General features: G+C 41.9%; 1 protein-coding gene across 1 annotated transcript; it reads left to right on the forward strand.

Annotated features, from left to right (window-relative positions):
- Window positions 1–11,697: 11,697 nt before the first annotated feature.
- LOC106578069 (uncharacterized) lies at window positions 11,698–16,820 on the forward strand. The gene is made up of 2 exons (XM_082965301.1): window positions 11,698–11,975; window positions 15,871–16,820. Exons 1-2 carry the CDS (start codon window positions 11,804–11,806, stop codon window positions 16,692–16,694), a joined length of 996 nt encoding a protein of 331 aa, XP_082821427.1. The 5' UTR covers window positions 11,698–11,803; the 3' UTR covers window positions 16,695–16,820.
- The last annotated feature ends 3,778 nt before the right edge of the window (window positions 16,821–20,598 follow it).

The raw sequence follows: 20,598 nt of genomic DNA on the forward strand, positions 1-20,598 counted from the left end.
GAGGGTGCAGATTTTGTTGCTGAGAGCGACGCATGGTTTATTAGTAGATTTGGTTTTCCAAGGCATATTTTACTGTATCTCTGCAACCAACTCTCTCCGGAATTAGAAAGGGAGACGAAACGCACCAATGCCATCCCAGTGCATACCAAAGTCCTCTCCACCCTGGGATTTTTGGCCAGTTGGAACATTCCAACGGGAGATTGAAGATCGGTCTGGCATTTCACAACCAACCATCAGCTGAATATTGCCTGCAGTCCTTCATGGTATTATTTCATTGACCCCACAATACATACAGGTTCCATACACTGCTGTGCAACAGGCCAGAGTGAAAAGGGATTTTCATACCATCGCTGGATTTCCTAATGTAATTGGAGCAATTGACTGCACCCACATCGTAGTAAAAGCACCATCATTGAACAAATTCAACTTCAACAGAAAAGGTTTCCACTCTGTCTATGTGCAGGTCATCTGTGATTTGCATTTGGCTTTGTTGAATGTAGGTGCCAAATGGCCAGGTGGGAAACATGATTCATTCATTGGCCTTAACCTCCAGGAAGGAGCTTTTGAGGATGGATGGCTTATTGGTAGGTGACTTAGGTTTTATTTTCCATGTTAGACCTCTACCGGGAAACAATATCTGAATGTTGTGTTCATAACTGCAGGAGACCGGGGCTACCTGTTAAAAACATAGCTGATGACTCTCCTCACAAATCCCTCAAATCAATAAGAGGCAAGGTACAACCAAGCCCACGCACGCACAAGATCAACAGTGGAGCGCACCATAGGCCTGCTGAAAGGGTGTTGGCTCTGCTTGTCTGGGACAGGAGGCACACTGCAATACCAGCTTTGCAAGGTTTGCCTCTGAAATGACATTCCTTCAAATGCCATTACGTGAATGTAATACAATGTGTAAATTCCTTTTTAGGTTTGCTACATTGTCAAGGCTGGCAGTGTGCTCCACAACATTGCAATCAAACATGGCATTCCACTGAATGATCCACTCAGACCCGATGAGCCCATGCCTGACAGGGAGTGTTTCCCACCACCCATAGTCCTGACAAGAGTCAGTATCATATAATGCTTTTAGCTGTCTGTTTTTCCAAATATTGTGATCAAATCGACAAGGAAAACACATTTACATTGCACCAGAATTTATCGTCTCACATGTTTGACACAATCAACAAGTTCTTTCAATGATTGATTTCTCTCTCTCAGTCCGTTGCGTACATCTTCCAGCTGCTGTTTAAGTCCAATAATTGATGTGTTGATCTGTTGTTGTTGTTTCAGGACTGACTGCGTCAGTCAAAACATGCGGGGCAGCTGAAGCGCTCGACCAAAGAGGACACCCTTCTGGTCGGCCTGGGGATGAGGGGTCAGGCAAATCACCCACATCTGTCAAGATTTCATGTTTGTTTTGTATTTTGTTACATTTATTTTGTCATATATATTTGTTATATTTATTGTCAAGAAAAAATATTTAGATGGGGTCCATGTCTGAATATGGTTGCGAAAATAAAGCTTGACTTACCATCAGTTGGTGTGTCTGGTATTCCTTCAGGGTCTGGGAGAGGGTCCTCAGTACCATCAGTTGGTGTGTCTGGTATTCCTTCAGGGTCTGGGAGAGGGTCCTCAGTACCATCAGTTGGTGTGTCTGGTATTCCTTCAGGGTCTGGGAGAGGGTCCTCAGTACCATCAGTTGGTGTGTCTGGTATTCCTTCAGGGTCTGGGAGAGGGTCCTCAGTACCATCAGTTGGTGTGTCTGGTATTCCTTCAGGGTCTGGGAGAGGGTCCTCAGTACCATCAGTTGGTGTGTCTGGTATTCCTTCAGGGTCTGGGAGAGGGTCCTCAGTACCATCAGTTGGTGTGTCTGGTATTCCTTCAGGGTCTGGGAGAGGGTCCTCAGTACCATCAGTTGGTGTGTCTGGTATTCCTTCAGGGTCTGGGAGAGGGTCCTCAGTACCATCAGTTGGTGTGTCTGGTATTCCTTCAGGGTCTGGGAGAGGGTCCTCAGTACCATCAGTTGGTGTGTCTGGTATTCCTTCAGGGTCTGGGAGAGGGTCCTCAGTACCACCATCAGTTAGTGTCTGGTATTCCTTCAGGGTCTGGGAGAGGGTCCTCAGTACCACCATCAGTTAGTGTCTGGTATTCCTTCAGGGTCTGGGAGAGGGTCCTCAGTACCACCATCAGTTAGTGTCTGGTATTCCTTCAGGGTCTGGGAGAGGGTCCTCAGTACCACCATCAGTTAGTGTCTGGTATTCCTTCAGGGTCTGGGAGAGGGTCCTCAGTACCACCATCAGTTAGTGTCTGGTATTCCTTCAGGGTCTGGGAGAGGGTCCTCAGTACCACCATCAGTTAGTGTCTGGTATTCCTTCAGGGTCTGGGAGAGGGTCCTCAGTACCATCAGTTGGTGTGTCTGGTATTCCTTCAGGGTCTGGGAGAGGGTCCTCAGTACCATCAGTTAGTGTCTGGTATTCCTTCAGGGTCTGGGAGAGGGTCCTCAGTATCACCATCACAAATGATGCCAGACACTGAGGTCTCTCCAATTATGCTGCCAGTGCGCTGGTCCATAGCAGACAGTGAAGAGTCACTCTACCTTCCTCCTGTTGCACATATATCCCTTTTGTGGATCAAATTATTATTATTATTTTGCATATGTTTTCAAATATTTTTAATTCCATTAACTGTTCTGCACTCAGATGAGGTAGAATTTACCACCGCTCTAACCTGCTCCCAAGTGACATTTCTGGCAGCATTAAAGGGAAGGTATGTGACCATAAATGGACATTTAGGGCGGTTCTTTATGTAAATGAGACTTCACGTGCACTAGCACAGTGTTTTAGAACGTGTCAGATTTATCAAGGCAAAAATATTTACAGGTGTGTGTAACATTCTACATTCTCTTCGTACAAGTTAATTTAGAAGCTTTTCTACGCAACATTGATAAATGAGGGGCCTGGAATGTTATCCCTAAACCACACAGCCTCTGTGTCCAGCAAAAACACCAGAGATGCCCTTCTCTGTGAAAGATGCAAAAGTTTGTGTTCTCGAAGTAGCACCCATATTGTTCGCGTTCCTTGCTCTTTTTTTTTTCTTCTTTGAGGTTTAACGGCAGTTGACATCCAATATGTTGCATTACCACAGCGTAGTAGACCGGAGTAGAACTCCCTTATACTTTGCTTTAAAAAAAATTATATACAAAATATACAAATACCCTACCATCTAACACAGATACCCTACCATCTAACTACAGATACCCTACCATCTAACACAGATACCCTACCATCTAACACAGATACCCTACCATCTAACACAGATACCCTACCATCTAACACAGGGGTGAGTAATTACACTACACTCACAAAAAATTCTAAAAATGAATAAAATAAAAACAACACCACCCTACTCCACTATTTAGTCCTACCTCAGGCCAAAAAACTGAAAGGATGGGACATCACCACTTAACACACCCTGTAACTCTTCTGATGTCAAATCTCGCACACCCAAATACCTCTCTGTGACTTATACCTCTCTGTGACTTATGTTCCATCCCTGCCGTACAGTTGATAACCATTACTATAAATGCTAAAAATCCAATCTTACTGAGGCACATATCGCTTGTTGGGTTATCCCTTTGTACTGGTACAGATCTACTAGTCACACCACTCCTCTCAGGATCCCTCCCCCTTGACCCATCTTCCTCTACTTTCTTCACTGCCTCAGCATATGACAACTTCTGCACTACTCTAACCCTGGAAACCTCAACGTGCCTCTCTCTCACACGGGACATTTCTGATCCCCAGCCCCCATGGGTACCCCTGCAATTAACATATACCACTACTTTCCCCAATGCTACACATTCCTTTGTCTCATGCCCTTCTGCACACTTCTCACACCTAGGAACCTCCCTCCTACACACTGCTGCCACATGCCCATAAGCTTGACACCTGTAACAAGGTAAGGTATTCGGCACAAAAGCTCATACAGGACAACTTATATATCCTAACATCACTTTGTTGTGCAAAGACTCAACATCAAAACTCTAAAGAACAGACAATGACTCTTCTGTTTCACCACTCTCGCCACCCTGTCTGAGTCACGCCACCCTGTCTGAGTCACGCCACCCTGTCTGAGTCACGCCACCCTGTCTGAGTCACGCCACCCTGTCTGAGTCACGCCACCCTGTCTGCGTCACGCCACCCTGTCTGAGTCACGCCACCCTGTCTGCGTCACGCCACCCTGTCTGAGTCACGCCACCCTGTCTGCGTCACGCCACCCTGTCTGAGTCACGCCACCCTGTCTGCGTGGCACCAAACAACGAGCATCACAAACACCGGGAATCTTCCCCTTCAGTTGGTCAACTTTTACATTTACCGCTACCCCAGTAATCACTCCTTTCAATGGCACCCTTTTATTGAGAGTGAAACAATTCACATTTATTGCCCCCATTCGTTTTTGTTCGCATTCCAGGACAGCTGTTGCTTCACCAACGTTTTCTCCATTTCCTCTGCACTACTTGCCGCCATTTCCCTTCCTCTAATCCCCGCCTCCGTGTTGTGTTTTTCTTCGTACTTCCGGTCTTTGCATTCATAACCAATTAGGAAAGTGGTTTTTACCACATAGGACTGGGAAAAATACAATTGAACGCCCCTCCGGTAATTACTAGTGGGAAACTCGTCCATCATCCCTGAGCTCCAACTTCACCCACATTCTGACCTCTGACATCACCTACTAAGGAAATGACCTTGATAACGACAAAACATTATTTATAAAAAACAATTTATTAATGTGTTTTTTGAACACTGTAAGTTGTTTACAAGCATGATAGCTGTATGTTTAGTTTATGGTTGATGCAGCATGTTGGCCCCTTAGCCAATCTGTGTTTCTCAATGAGTTCAAAGACTGTGAATAAATCCAACTGGTATTTACAACAGGTAATTACCACCTTCCCACTTGGTTATGAACACAGCCTTTGTTGTCACTATCAGAGCTATAAAAATATATATTATTTTTTAGCACAGACAAAGATGGTGGATAAATGAAGATGGTTTACTCAGGCGGTTTAACATGGGGAAAAAATGGTCTGTTCTGGTCAATAGCAGCTTGGTCTGTTCTACTTATACTGAACAAAAAATATAAAAGCAACATGCAATATTTTCAACGAGTTTACTGAGTAACAGTTCATATAAGGAAATCAGCCAATTTAAATAAATTCAACTGGGCCCTAATCTATGGATTTCACATGACTGGAGAGGGTGATGGTTACTCTACCCTTCTATGACCATGCCAGCACCACACCCGCTCTTATCCTATAAAGGTCACGGGGCGGCGCCACCACAAAGGCCCAATCCATGCCAGCAGCCAACACCTGGGGTGCATCTAGCACCTGTGACTCCAGGCCCAAAAACCTATTGCCTTACCAAAGGCATTCTACAAACAGGGGTCGACAGAACCTACACCCTACTTGACTGCATGGTTACAAGTCAAGTCTCGGGCCAAGTGGATTGCCAGTCGGGCCGTCGAGTTGTACCAGAAAGAGGAAAAGGGAGCTAAAGAGCAGCGCCCGTCTTCCCACAACAAGAACAAGTCTGCCACAGTCCTCTACAACCCAGACCAGACTACTGAGCATTCAGAGTCTTCACCAAAGTCCAAGAAGAAGTCCTCAGCTCCACAGGAAAGGAAGGTATCCAAGGGCAAAGAGAAGCCTAAACCGTAATGCCCTTTATGCAAGAATCAAGAACATTACCTCAGTTATTGTGAGAAGTTTTAAGAAGCTCTCCAAAGACCAAATAGCTCGGTGGGTCAAGGATAAAGACCGGTGCAGGCGGTGTGGGCAAGGACACCAGCGAGATTCCTGCACTCTAAAAAAAGGCGTGCAACGTCTGCAAAGAGCAACACTTGACTGTCCTTCACGACCTCGCTAAAGAAGAGGATAAGTGTCCTGATGGTCAGCTCACCACCAACTACAGTCTACCTGGACCTATCAAATCACTCTGGCCGTGTTATGCTAAAGGTAGTGAAAGTCTGGCTCCACAAGGATAACAGATCGCTCAAAACCTATGCAGTCCTAGAAAACTCACACGTGCTAAATCAAGGTGACTTACAAAGTGCGGTGATGTCGTGTCCACAACTAAATAATCATTGTGGAATGAAAAGACAGGCTTTGAAAGGCTGATCATGACTCACATCAACACCATCATCCCAGACACCCTAGATCCACTCCAGTTCGCATATTGCACAAACATATCCACAGGTGATGCAATCTGTATTGCAATTCACAGTGCTCTTTCCTGCCTGGACAAAACGAACACCTAAGTGAGAATGCTGTACATAGACAACAGCTCAGCGTTCAACACCATAGTGCCCTTCAAGCTCATCACTAAACTAAGGACCCTTGGACTGAACCCCTCCTTCTGCAACTGGATCCTGGACATTCTGAAAGGCCGCCCCAGGAGGTGAGGGTGGGCAATAACAAATCTGCCACGCTGACCCTCAACATGGGGCCCCCTCAGGGGTTCGTCCCCTCCTGTACTCCCGGTTCACCCACGACTGCATAGCCGCTCACGACTCCAACACCATCATCAAGTCTGCCGATGACACGACAGAGCTGGGCCTGAACACCAGCGATGATGAGACAGCTTACAGGGAGGTCAGAGACCTGGCAGTGTGGTGCCAGGACAACAATCTTTCCCTCAACGTGATCAAGACAAAGGAGATGATCGTGGACTACAGGCAAGGAGGGCCAAACAGGCCCCCATTCACACCGACGGGTCGAGAGTTTCAAGTTTCTCTGTGTCAACACCTATCATGGTCCAAACACAAGAAGAGGGCATGACAACGCCTCTTTCCCCCTCAGAAGGTTGAAAAGATTTGGCATGGGTCCTCAGATCCTCAAAGTTCTACAGCTGCACCATTGAGAGCATCTTGACTAGCTGCATCACCACTTGGTATGGCAACTGCTTGGCATCCGATCGCAAAGCGCAACAGAGGGTAATGCGTACGGCCCAGTGCATCACTGGGGAAGAACTCTCTGCCATCCAGGACCTCTATACCAGGCGGTGTCAGAGTAAGGCCCTATAAATTGTCAAAGACTCCAGCCACCCAAATGAAAATGAAATACAGATATATAATTTACATAAGTATTCACACCCCTGGGTGAATACATGTTAGAATCACCCTTGGCAGTGATTACAGCTGTGAGGCTTTCTGGGTAAGTCTAAGAACTTTGCACACAATATTTGCATGTTATTTTTTTTAATTCTTCAAGCTCGGTCAAGTTGGTTGTTCGTCATTGCTAGACAGCCATTTTCAAGTCTTGCCATAGATTTCAAGTCAAAACTGTAACTAGGCCACTCAGGAAAATTCAATGTTGTCTTGGTAAGCAACTCCAGTGCGTATTTGGCCTTGTGTTTTAGGTTATTGTCCTGCTGAAAGGTGAATTTGTCTCCCAGTGTCTGTTGGAAAGCAGGCTGAAACAGGTTTTCCTCTAGAATTTTCCCTGTGCATAGTTCTAAACATAATGTTTTCTATTCGGGACATGTTTAGCAATTTTTTACTTTAGTGAGTTATTGCAAACAGGATGCATGATTTGGAATATTTTTATTCTGTACAGACTGACTTCTTTTCAACTATGTCATTTAGGTTAGTATTGTGGAGTAACTACAATGTTGTTGATCCATTCTCAGTTTTTTCCTATCACAACCATTAAACTCTGTAACTGTTTTAAAGTCACCATTGGCCTCATGGTGAAATCCCTGAGCGGTTTCCTTCCTCTCCGGCAACTGAGTTAGAAAGAACGCCTGTATCTTTGTAGTGACTGGGTGTATTGATACACAATCCAAAGTGTAATTAATAACTTTACCAGGCTCAAAGGGATATTCAATGTCTACTTTTTTTTCCATTTTTACCCATCTACCAATAGGTGCCCTTCTTTGCAAGGCATTGGGAAAGCCTCCCTGATCTTTGTGGTTGAATCTCTGTTTGAAATTCACTGCTCGACAGAGGGATCTTATGCGTAGGGTACAGAGATTAACATGATTTTTTAAATGACTACATAAACCCTATTATTGCACACAGTCCAGTCCATGCAACTTATTATGTGACTTGTTAAGCACATGTTTACTCCTGAACTTATTTAGACTTGCCATAACAAATGGGTTGAATACTTATCTACTCAAGACATTTCAGCTTTTCATTTTTAATTAATTTGTAAAGATTTCTAAAAACACAATTCCACGTTTGACATTATGGGGTATTGTGTGTAGGCCAGTGACACAAAATCTCAGTTTAATCCATTTTAAATTCAGGAAGCAACAACAAAAATGTGGAAACAGTAAAGTGGTGTGAATACTTTCTGAAGGCACTGTAGCTACCCACACTATCTGCGTTGACCCTTTTTGCACTAACTCTTTTTGAGTATGCACACACACACTGGACTCTACTCTCTCTCTCTCTCACACACACACACACACACACACACACACACACACACACACACACACACACACACACACACACACACACACACACACACACACACACACACACACACACACACACACACACACACACACACACACACACACACACACACACACACACACACAGAGCCAATGTTCCCTCTAAACACCCTCAAGGACTGCCACGTTGAACAAATGCCAATCCGCTTAGAGACGCAAGAGATTGAACTTCACAGAGTTCGCCCCATTAGTTTGCACGATATAGATCAACGTTTTTTTCTGTGATCGAAGCAACATTATATAATCACCTTTTCAATTCAACAAAACAAAACAAATCTAACTTTGCAAGATTGAATCTGTGATTTTTGTGGTGTGCAGAGTCTGAGCGCAACCGAGTAGAATTCTAACTCACGAGCGGTCTTTCAATCAACCGCGAGTGAATGCGCATTTCAGATCAGTTCAGATCCGAGCGCAGAGCCGTGAGTGTGCACATTTGTTGATATTCTTTGCCAATTAGTGAGTTATTAACTTATTTATAGATAAGTCTAAGCAGTGGTGGAAAGTGAACAAATTGTCATACTGGAGTAAAAGTAAAGATAACTAAAGTAAATGTGAAAGTCGTCCAGTAACACACAACTTGAGTAAAAGTAAAAAAGTATTTGGTTTGAAATGTACTTAAGTATCAAACGTAAAATTATAAATCATTTCAAATTCCTTATAATAACCAGATGACACCATTCTTGTTAAAACATATATTTACGTATAGCCTGGGGCATAATCCAACATCAGACATTATTTACAAAGACGAGTTTGTGTTTAGTGAGTCTGTCAGAACAGAGAGGTGCTGGGGGCTGCCATAATCGACATCCACGTCTTTGGCCCCCGGGGAACAGTAGGTTAACTGCCTTGCCCAGAACAACAGATTTTTACCTTGTCAGCTCGGTGATTTGATTCAGCAACCTTTCGGTTACAGGCCCAAAGCTCTAACCACTAGCAACCTCGGACCCTTGATGATAAATGTCATTAAGAGCTGATTTAAAGTACGCTTCATCTAGGCTACCTATTATTCTCTGCCTTTTTTATATTTAATGGTGTGGATTGTGTTCAGTTGTGACAGGGCAGTCTCAGCAGAGTGCCTTTGATTTGCTTTGATTTAAGCTGGGACACAAGGCAGGTAGCCTAGTGGTTAGAGTGTTGGACTAAGTAGCCGAAAGGTTGTATGATCAAATCCCCAAGCTGACGAGGTAAAAATCTGTTGTTCTGTCTATGAACAAGGCAGTTAGCCCACTGTTCTTAGGCCATCATTGAAAATAAGAATTTGTTCTTAACTGTCTTGCCAGGTTAAATAATAATAAAAACTATATTTAAGGGTATACACACACAGGGACTATGTTTAGCCACTGATTGGTTGGTAGTTGGTGCTTCTGAAATTGTGTGCAGTCTTACATTACATTCAATTTATCTGGGATAATGACAAGGGGTGTTTACTGCCTCTTTGGTTTATACTGAACATGTGGTCTTAGTTAGTGAAATTTACAAGAAGCCTGGCTTCACTTCTGAAACCTAATGAATACATGCCTAGATTAAATGTTTGTGGTCTCCATTTATTTATTTTATCTTTATTTAACTAGGTAGGTCAGTTAAGAACAAATTATTATTATCAATGACGGCCTTGTTCAGGGGCAGAACAACAGATTTTTTTACCTTGTCAGCTCGGGGATTTGATCTTGCAACCTTTGCGGTTACTAGTCCAACGCTCTAACCACTAGGCAGGTAGATCGGACACTACTAAAGGCTATGAGCTGTTTTGGTATTTTCTCAACTGTACTGGTTTACATTTAATATGGCTCAAAGTCAGGTTTGATTTGACTGTTTGATTGACTGAACACAAAGGTGTTGTACCCTGGAAACTTGAGCTGCCTAAGGGTCCTGATGGACCTTCATTAGGCTTTAAACCCAATGGGAAGTGTTTGCCTGGCTGCCCATCCACATCACTCTGACCAACTGATGTTTCTTCTCCACCTTGAGTCTGGATTTGCCAATCTCCCCAACAATGTCTAGAACGTGAACACATTCTGACCCTTCTGATTGGTCCCAGAAACCGAAGGGTTGGGCTAGAGCCGTCCTACATGACGACATCATGAACTTTGGTACTCTGATTGGTTGGACTTGTTAGAGAAGATCCAATCGCTGATTAATTTCTTTTGTACAACGCCCATCATTTTGAAGTCACACAAACGACAGTTTCAGACAATGTATGTAGCGAATGACAGAGCAGAGGAATTAAATGAAAGGTGAGTCGTTAGGCAAGACTAACATGTCTCTTTATATCACACCACGGTCTACTAACTCACCACGAGATCTACTTTTTTCACCATGATCAACCGTTTCAATCTGTCTCTGACGGCATCAACCTCACTGATTTATTAAAGATAGAATCCACATTAGAGGAAACAGTGCCACTGTTCACCCCAGCGCCATTGTTAGCGTTTTTGTTTTGTTGACTAAATGTAAATGAGCAGCGTGGTAAAAACAAATGGAGGCTGCTGAGGGGAGGACAGCTCATAATAATAGCTGGAACTGATTCCGCTCCAGCCATTATACGAGTCCGTCCTCCCCAATTAAGGTGCCACCAACCTCCTGTGCAGGACATATTATTCTGTTCTATCGAAGCGTGCAGTGATGTCAGAGGGAGAGAAAAAAAAACTGTGTTCGTTGTTTGCTGTAACTTCTTTGTTGTTATAATATCCCAAACAGATGTGGCAATTTCACCATTAAGGATTCCAGCTTTAAAGAGAATAATTTATACTCTATGTGCCACAGAAACTGCTTTTACTATGAATTAAGCAGTAGGACCAGTCAATCGATTCTGGCTCGGTGATTGAATAAGTTGTGCCCACTTAAGGGTCAACCCCCCCCCCCCCCCCCCAAAAAAAATGGTTCTGCAATGTTGACAATACAGTAATGTGTGGAGACCAAGGGTTTTTTTTACATTTCAATTTATTTTTGAAGAAATAGGTAATTGTTTAAGAAAAGTGCAAAGGTGCCAATATATTTGGCCGCACCTGTATGATAACCACTGTTTGTCTAAGTGGAGTTATCGTTTCTCTTTACCACGGGTCTGTAGGCTGCCTTCCACAGTAGTAAACTCCCATCCAGCTGGTGGCGCTGTTGTGCATTTCTGGGCTCGTCACCAACTAGAATAAAATGCATTTTCTAAAATTCCTTGACTAGAACACGGAAGTAGGATTGGAGACGACTTGTTTTGATTTCCAACGTTCCCTGTGTGGAGTAAAGAAAGACCCACTGACTACTAAACAGACTACCCAACTCTCATTCGACTGAAAATGTCTAAACTACAGTTGTTGCGTGTGTTTTTAAATGATCGTTTAACGGCGGCTGCTGTGGAGATTTTCGGTGCGGTTGAGAAAACGGTAGTAGAATACCAGGAGGAGAATGATCGGCTACGGAGACTGCTGCGGAGGACACCGGAGATGCCACTACCGTTATCTAGAATAGGTACGTAGCTATGAACATATAAATAAGACGGGCTTGGAACTGATGCGGCTCATGCAATGGGGATGCATTTGTTGTAATGTCATTTGAGTTGATGCAACTAATCACAGCACAGATTGCTGGATACACTTCCTGCTCTGCTCCTGTGTACACTCGTAATGGCCGCCATCCACATATTATACCATCATTGACTTGATAAGAATCATTCTTATTTCTGTGGCCTTTGATCGTGACTCTCAGTAAAGAGGAGTTTAGGAACATTAACACGCATCGCTTGTGGTACGGTTCTGTTAGCATAAGGACCTTATCTTTCATATCATCGAGAGAAATACACAATGTTAAATTGATACCTTTTTTTTTATAGGGTTAATGTTTTCACAAAGGCATATCTCCATGACGGAGTTATTTTATACCAGCCCTGGTAGAACCGGGCAAAGACGCTGCTCGGTCGTTTTGTCAACAATGTAGGATGGATGGTGCATCGTTCAGAAACATACAACATATATTTTCCGTTAAATAAATGTTTTCATTTTCTAACTAGTTTTCATTGGGATTATAAAAGTCCTTTGTATATTATTGATATATACACACTTGTGTTCCCACATGTACTTCCTGTATTGATTTGCTGTTTAAAAAATATATATACATACATACATACATACATACATACATACACACACGAAGTAAGTACATGTGGGAACACAAGTATATATATCAATAATATACAAAGGACAATTGGACTAGGGGATACAATATCACATTACACATAGATACATACATACATACAGTCATTATTCTAACAGCTCTTTTGTTAGTAGAGTATTTAATTGTCTTAAAATATAGTTCAATTTGATTTTGTAAGGTAAGAAAATAGTGTTTTGTTTGTAAATTTACATTTGTGAATATGACATTTGGCCAAAAGAATAATGAAATAAATTACATAAAGTTGTTTCATCTTATTTCTATCGTAGGTAAAGACTCCAAGCAGTACATCTCTCCACAATAGTGTAAAATCTTAATAAATGTGTTCAATTATAAATTTACTGATGTCTTGCCACAGTTTCCTTACATAAATACAACGCCAAAAAAGATACACCGTTTCTGGGTGGTCATTACAAAAGGTACAATTTGAGTTTGTTTTTCTTAAACTTCTTCATATAGTGGTTGGCAGGATAATATTTATGAACAATTTGAAAGGAAACTACCTTAATTTTGTTAACATGTAGGTATGTGTGTGGCAACATCCAAACTTTTCCCCCCAACAGATATGATCAATAAATCTGTTCCAATAAGGCATGACAACTTCCTGCTGAAACAAGGTTCATATCGCTCTGTTGTTCAATGACAACTTCCTGCTGAAACAAGGTTCATATCGCTCTGTTGTTCAATGGACCTAAAGAGAAACAATTCTTTCCTACTGATGAGTCAACAGGGTCAATGGAAGGTCGGCTCCGAGGGTCAGGTTCCTGAATAATAAAGCAACACCCGAGGGAATGACATCTAAAACAATTGCAAAATCTTTAGGTGTTACAGGGACCTTGTAAAGTGATAAGAATTCCTTATAACTAAGTAAATAAAACCTCTGCATTTACAAGTTGGCTCACCGAGAAATGATTTTTTAAATGGACCACCCTTGGCTGGAAATTCGTCACTAGTTCATCCCGCGGTGATTGTGTTTTCAGCCACCGGTCGCTTGTTGGTGCTTTATGTGTGCTAGTCAATTGAGTGAATGTCTACTTATTAAATATAGAATTATTAATATACGCGTACTGTATGATAGCAAATTCATTAGCTAACTAACGTTAGCCTGTCTAGCTGGAACTTCTGAAGGAAAATGTGTATTTCTACAATTTCCAAAAGATAACCAAACAAAACATTGACTTTTTACGAGGTGTGTTTGTGCAGTCATGTGCATTAGTAGCACAATTTCAAACTTATTTGCATTCATTTTTATTTACACTTGTATGTTAACTTTTTTAATTTTTTGCGGACTTTTCTTAGCGGATGTACAATCGTCGCAAATTGAATTATGGGGAGTTTCAGGCCCCAGAGTGAACATAATTGTACACATGCAAAGTTGACTAAAAACGAGAGCTGAGGGGCTTATGTTGCAAACGTCCCTTGCTTGGCTCATGATTTAGACCGCCCACCAAGATGGCGATGGGGATTCCCCCAAGGGCATAAGGCGAGGGTAAGTGGAAGAGGGTGTGTCTTTTATAAGTCTGAACTGCAAGCCAGAGTTGATTACCTGGGCTAATAAGCTGCTTCTCATAACACCTGTGTGTAAAATATAAATGGAAGACGGATGCCACTGAAAAAATACTGAAACTGTTAAAACAGTGTAGAGGAAGTGTGTGTGTTTTGCATTTGTGAAATTATTTCGATGTGATATAAAAGGAGTGGGATTTATGTTTCTAGATCTGTACCGGAATTGTGAATCGATTCACGTGTAGATGTAGTGTTTGGCTGTTTTGGCCTTTATCTTGACCTGGCCAAGATAACTAGGGCCAGATTAATATAATAGTTTTGCTGATAATCAGGCTGCCTGATGGGAATTTTGATAAATGCAGAAAAAACCCAAATCAAAATAAATGTAGCATTACTGTAAGTGAAACAATGGGACTGGTAGGTGCTATGGCAACATGCTTCAAAAAAGCACGTCCAAGTCACTTAAAACCAAAATGGTATAGCACCCACAATATCATAAAACGTTGCACACATACAATATTGGAGGATATTATAGGAATTCTGGTATTTATAACATTTTCAGTAGAATGCTACAGTAAAACACTTTTTTGGGGGAATACACACCATATTTTACATGACAATATGTGGAGCCTCAAATAGAATTGCAATTTATAACAGTCAAAAACAAACATTTAGCTGTTAGCTAGGCAAATCAAATCTTATTTGTCACATACACGTGGTTAGCAGATGTTAATGCGAGTGTAGTGAAATGCTTGTGCTTCTAGTTCCGACCGTGCAGTAATATCTAACAAGTCATATAACCTAACAATTTCACAACAACTACCTTATACACACAAGTGTAAAGGAATGAATAAGAATATGTACATATAAATATATGGATTAGCGATGGCTGTGCGGCATAGGCAAGATGCAGTAGATGGTATAGAGTACAGTATATACATATGAGATGAGTAGTGTAGGGTATGTAAACATTATATAAAGTGGCATTGTTTAAAGTGACTAGTGATACCTTTCTTAAATCCATTTATTAAAGTGGCCAGAGATTTGAGTCAGTATGTTGGCAGCAGCCACTCAATGTTAGTGATGGCTGTTTAACAGTCTGATGGCCTTGAGATAGAAGCTGTTCTTCAGTCTCTCGGTCCCAGCTTTGATGCACCGTAAACAGGCAGTGGCTGGAGTGGTTGTTGTCCTTGATGATCTTTTTGTATTTTGAGGCTTATAATCAAAGCTAAGACGTTTTGTGGTTGGAATTGCAGTATTTATTTAGTTTGAGATGTAAGCTAACAACTTTAAGACTGTTTCGTCTGGACAAAAAAAAAAAAGTTGCTTAGCAACCAGATACTGGCATGTTCTGTGGAGAGAAAAAAGGAAGTGAGTTACAATATTTGCATTATGGTTGTGATTGGAGGGTTGCTGAGGGTTGTTTAATCAGGATTAAATACTTGGTTCTCCTCGAGCTCATTAATGATAGAATGTTCATATTTGAAGATGGCAGAAAGGCCAGTCTTTTTGGCACATGACATGGAGTACAGGGAGTGGAATGTTGGATAAATAAACTGGTACGTAGTCTCTGTCTAGAAGCTGGCCCTAGCTATCTGCACTCAGGCATGTCTAAATGCTGTATAAATCATAGAGATTTACAATATACCTGTGTGATTCAAATTTCTGCTCTTCCATTCCTTCCCTCCAGACTCCTTGCAGCTCTCTGCCTCTGAAGAGGAGGTTCCCCCTGAGCAGCAGCACTGTGAGCAGGAGTGGAGCCCCAGTCTGGGACAGGAGGACCCAGAGCCCATACAGGTTAAAGAGAAACAGGAGGAACTGAGGAGCAGTCAGGAGGAAGAGCAGCTTCAAGGGCTGGAGCCTGATATCATAGAGTTCGATTTCACTCCTTCAGGTGTGAAAAGGGAATGTGATCAGGAGGACCATCTTTGGTCCTTGACTCTTCCCCAAACCAAGACTGTGAAGAGCAGAGAGAGTGACTGTGAACCAGTGGATCTCAAACCTTTTGGCACTGTAACCCACCTAAAGGGTCTTGACATTCCCTGTGATCCTCCAGATAATCAAAACAATGCCTCCAGCCGCAGCTCAGCCGTAAGCAGAAACCCAGTAGGACTTGACAGCAGCCCACCATTGGATCTGAACCAAATAATGGGGGAAACCTGCACCTGGCCCTTTTGTGGCAAGACCTTTAAACAAAAAGGACATCTGTCCAGGCACATGAGGGTTCACACAGGAGAGAAACCATTTAGTTGTGGTGACTGTGGGAAAAGCTTCAGTCAGAAGGGGACCCTAACCATGCATAAACTGACTCACACAGGAGAGAAACCATTTAGATGTTTTTTTTGCTGTAAAAGTTTCAGCCAGAAAGGGGACCTAATGAGGCATATACTGACTCACACAGGAGAGAAACCATTTAGTTGTGGTGACTGTGGTAAAGGCTTCATTCGCAAGGAGCATCTAACTGCACATTTACAGACTCACACAGGAGAAGTTTCGATCTCAAGCAGAACCTAACCATGCAGAAACTGTCTAAAGCATTTAGCTGTGGTGACTGTGGGAAAAGCTTCAGTCAGAAGGGGAACCTAACCATGCAGAAACTGTCTAAACCATTTAGCTGTGGTGACTGTGGGAAAGGCTTCAATCATGAGATGGACCTAAGGAGGCATAAACTGACTTACATTTGGAAAGTATTCAGACCCCTTGACTTTTTTCCACATTTTGTTACGTTACAGACTTATTCTAGAATTGATTAAATAAAGAAAATGTCCTCATCAATCTACACACAATACCCCATAATGACATTGAAAACTGTTTGTTATCATTTTTTTCACATTAACATTTTGAAAAAAGAACTTTATTTACAAAAGTATTCAGACCCTTTGCTATGTGATTATAAAATTGAGCTCAGGTGCATCCTGTTTCCATTGATCGTCCTTGATGTTTCTACAACTTCATTGGAGTCCACCTTTGGAAAATTCCATTGGTTGGACATGATTTGGAAAGGCACACACCTGTCTATATAAGGTCACACAGTCGACAGTGGATGTCAGAGCAAAAACCAAGCCATGAGGTCAAAGGAATTGTCCTTAGAGCTCCAAGACAGGATTGTGTCGAGAAACAGATCTGGGGAAGGGTACCAAACATTTCTGCAGCATTGAAGGTCCCCAAGATCACAGTGGCCTCCATCATTCTTAAATGGAAGAAGTTTGGAACCACCAAGACTCTTCCTAGAGCTGGCTGCCTGGCTAAACTGAGCAATCGGGGGAGAAGGGCCTTGGTCAAGGAGGTGACCAAGAACCTGATGGTCACTCTGACAGAGCTCTATAGTTCCTTTGTTGAGATGGTTGTCCTTCTGGAAGGTTCTCCCATCTCTGCAGCGTTCCACCAATCAGGCCTTTATGGAGTTTGCCATAAGGCACCTCAGACCATGAGAAACAAAATTCTCTGGTGTATTGAAACCAAGATTTAACTCGTTGGCCTGAATGCCAAGCGTCATGTCTGGAGGAAATCTGGCACCATCCCTACAGTGAAGCATGGTGGTGGCAGCATAATGCTGTGGGGATGTTCAACGGTAGGAACTGGGAGACTAGTCAGGATCAAGGGAAAGATGAATGGAGAAAAGTGCAGAGAGGTCCTTGATGAAAACCTGCTCCAGAGCACTCAGGATCTCAGACTGGGGTGAAGGTTCACCTTCCAACAGGACAACAACCCTAAGCACACAGCTAAGACAATGCAGGAGTGGCCAAGAAGACTCAAGGCTGTAATCGCGGCCAAAGGTGCTTCAACAAAGTACTGAGTAAAGGGTCTGAATACTTATGTAAGTGTGATATTTCTTTTTTTTTTATATATGTTTGCAAAGATTTATAAAAACCTGTTTTGCTTTGTCATTATTGGGTATTGTGTGTAGCTTGATGCGGGGGGAAAAAAACATTTTTAATACATTTTAGAATTAAGGCTGTAATGTAACAAAAATGTGGAAAAAGTGAAAGGGTCTGAATACTTTCTGAATGCATGGACCACAGGAGAGAAACAACATGGATGCTCTGTCTGTGGTAGAACATAAATTCATAAGGCTCATCTGCTGAAGCACGTGAATAACGTCCACAAAGAAAGAAAACAGGATGAATAATTAGGAACAGGATGAATAATTAGGAACAAAGACATGTTCTGTCAGCTGATGGGGAATGTGCAGGATGTGGACAGCAGCTATGGATCATTCACACTGAGGGTTTCAGATAAAGGTATATAAGCAAGTTATGTTTTTCAACATTTTTATGTGAATAAAGTTTGATTTGATTCAAATTGATGATGTAATGATTAAACAGTAAATAGTATTGTAGGAAGCTCACAGGTCTGCTGTTCTGTCGGATGTTTTCACGTTATTAAAAACAGGAATTCCTGGGCCTTTTGTTTTAGAGTATCTCTCAGGTGATGAGAGAGGGGTTATGGAAAAATATATACTTTCCAGAAAATATCTTCCTTCCGTCTGGCCGAAAGTGTTACTCATCCATTTTGACCTAATGCTGCTTATTCATGGTATTGTTTTGAATCTTTTGGGAAGTAATGAGCTAGATTCTATATAGTTTACACCTGTCACACATTGGAGAAACATGGAGCTAGATTCTATATAGTTTACACCTGTCACACATTGGAGAAACATGGAGCTAGATTCTATATAGTTTACACCTGTCACACATTGGGGAAACATGGAGCTAGATTCTATATAGTTTACACCTGTCACACATTGGAGAAACATGGAGCTAGATTCTATATAGTTTACACCTGTCACACATTGGAGAAACATGGAGCTAGATTCTATATAGTTTACACCTGTCACACATTGGGGAAACATGGAGCTAGATTCTATATAGTTTACACCTGTCACACATTGGAGAAACATGGAGCTAGATTCTATATAGTTTACACCTGTCACACATTGGAGAAACATGGAGCTAGATTCTATATAGTTTACACCTGTCACACATTGGAGAAACATGGAGCTAGATTCTATATAGTTTACACCTGTCACACATTGGGGAAACATGGAGCTAGATTCTATATAGTTTACACCTGTCACACATTGGAGAAACATGGAGCTAGATTCTATATAGTTTACACCTGTCACACATTGGAGAAACATGGAGCTAGATTCTATATAGTTTACACCTGTCACACATTGGAGAAACATGGAGGTAGATTCTATATAGTTTACACCTGTCACACATTGGGGAAACATGGAGCTAGATTCTATATAGTTTACACCTGTCACACATTGGAGAAACATGGAGGTAGATTCTATATAGTTTACACCTGTCACACATTGGAGAAACATGGAGGTAGATTCTATGTAGTTTACACCTGTCACACATTGGAGAAACATGGAGGTAGATTCTATATAGTTTACACCTGTCACACATTGGGGAAACATGGAGCTAGATTCTATATAGTTTACACCTGTCACACATTGGAGAAACATGGAGGTAGATTCTATATAGTTTACACCTGTCACACATTGGAGAAACACGGAGGTAGATTCTATATAGTTTACACCTGTCACACATTGGGGAAACATGGAGGTAGATTCTATATAGTTTACACCTGTCACACATTGGAGAAACACGGAGGTAGATTCTATATAGTTTACACCTGTCACACATTGGGGAAACACGGAGGTAGATTCTATATAGTTTACACCTGTCACACATTGGGGAAACACGGAGGTAGATTCTATATAGTTTACACCTGTCACACATTGGAGAAACATGGAGGTAGATTCTATATAGTTTACACCTGTCACACATTGGGGAAACATGGAGGTAGATTCTATATAGTTTACACCTGTCACACATTGGGGAAACATGGAGGTAGATTCTATGTAGTTTACACCTGTCACACATTGGAGAAACATGGAGGTAGATTCTATATAGTTTACACCTGTCACACATTGGAGAAACATGGAGGTAGATTCTATATAGTTTACACCTGTCACACATTGGAGAAACATGGAGGTAGATTCTATATAGTTTACACCTGTCACACATTGGGGAAACATGGAGGTATATTCTATATAGTTTACACCTGTCACACATTGGAGAAACATGGAGGTAGATTCTATATAGTTTACACCTGTCACACATTGGAGAAACATGGAGGTAGATTCTATATCGTTTACACCTGTCACATTGGAGAAACATGGAGGTATATTCTATATCGTTTACACCTGTCACATTGGAGAAACATGGAGGTAGATTCTATATCGTTTACACCTGTCACACATTGGAGAAACATGGAGGTAGATTCTATATAGTTTACACCTGTCACACATTGGGGAAACATGGAGCTAGATTCTATATAGTTTACACCTGTCACACATTGGAGAAACATGGAGCTAGATTCTATATAGTTTACACCTGTCACA

Source organism: Salmo salar, chromosome 18, assembly GCF_965601325.2.
Source record: "Salmo salar chromosome 18, fSalSal1, whole genome shotgun sequence".
NCBI lineage: Eukaryota > Metazoa > Chordata > Actinopteri > Salmoniformes > Salmonidae > Salmo > Salmo salar.

Coding starts and splice junctions, on each gene's coding strand:
- LOC106578069 (XM_082965301.1), top strand. CDS start 11,804: ATGTCTAAACTACAGTTGTTGCGTGTGTTTTTAAATGATCGTTTAACG. Junction 11,976..15,870: donor ACTACCGTTATCTAGAATAG/GTACGTAGCTAT, acceptor CCTTCCCTCCAG/ACTCCTTGCAGCTCTCTGCC.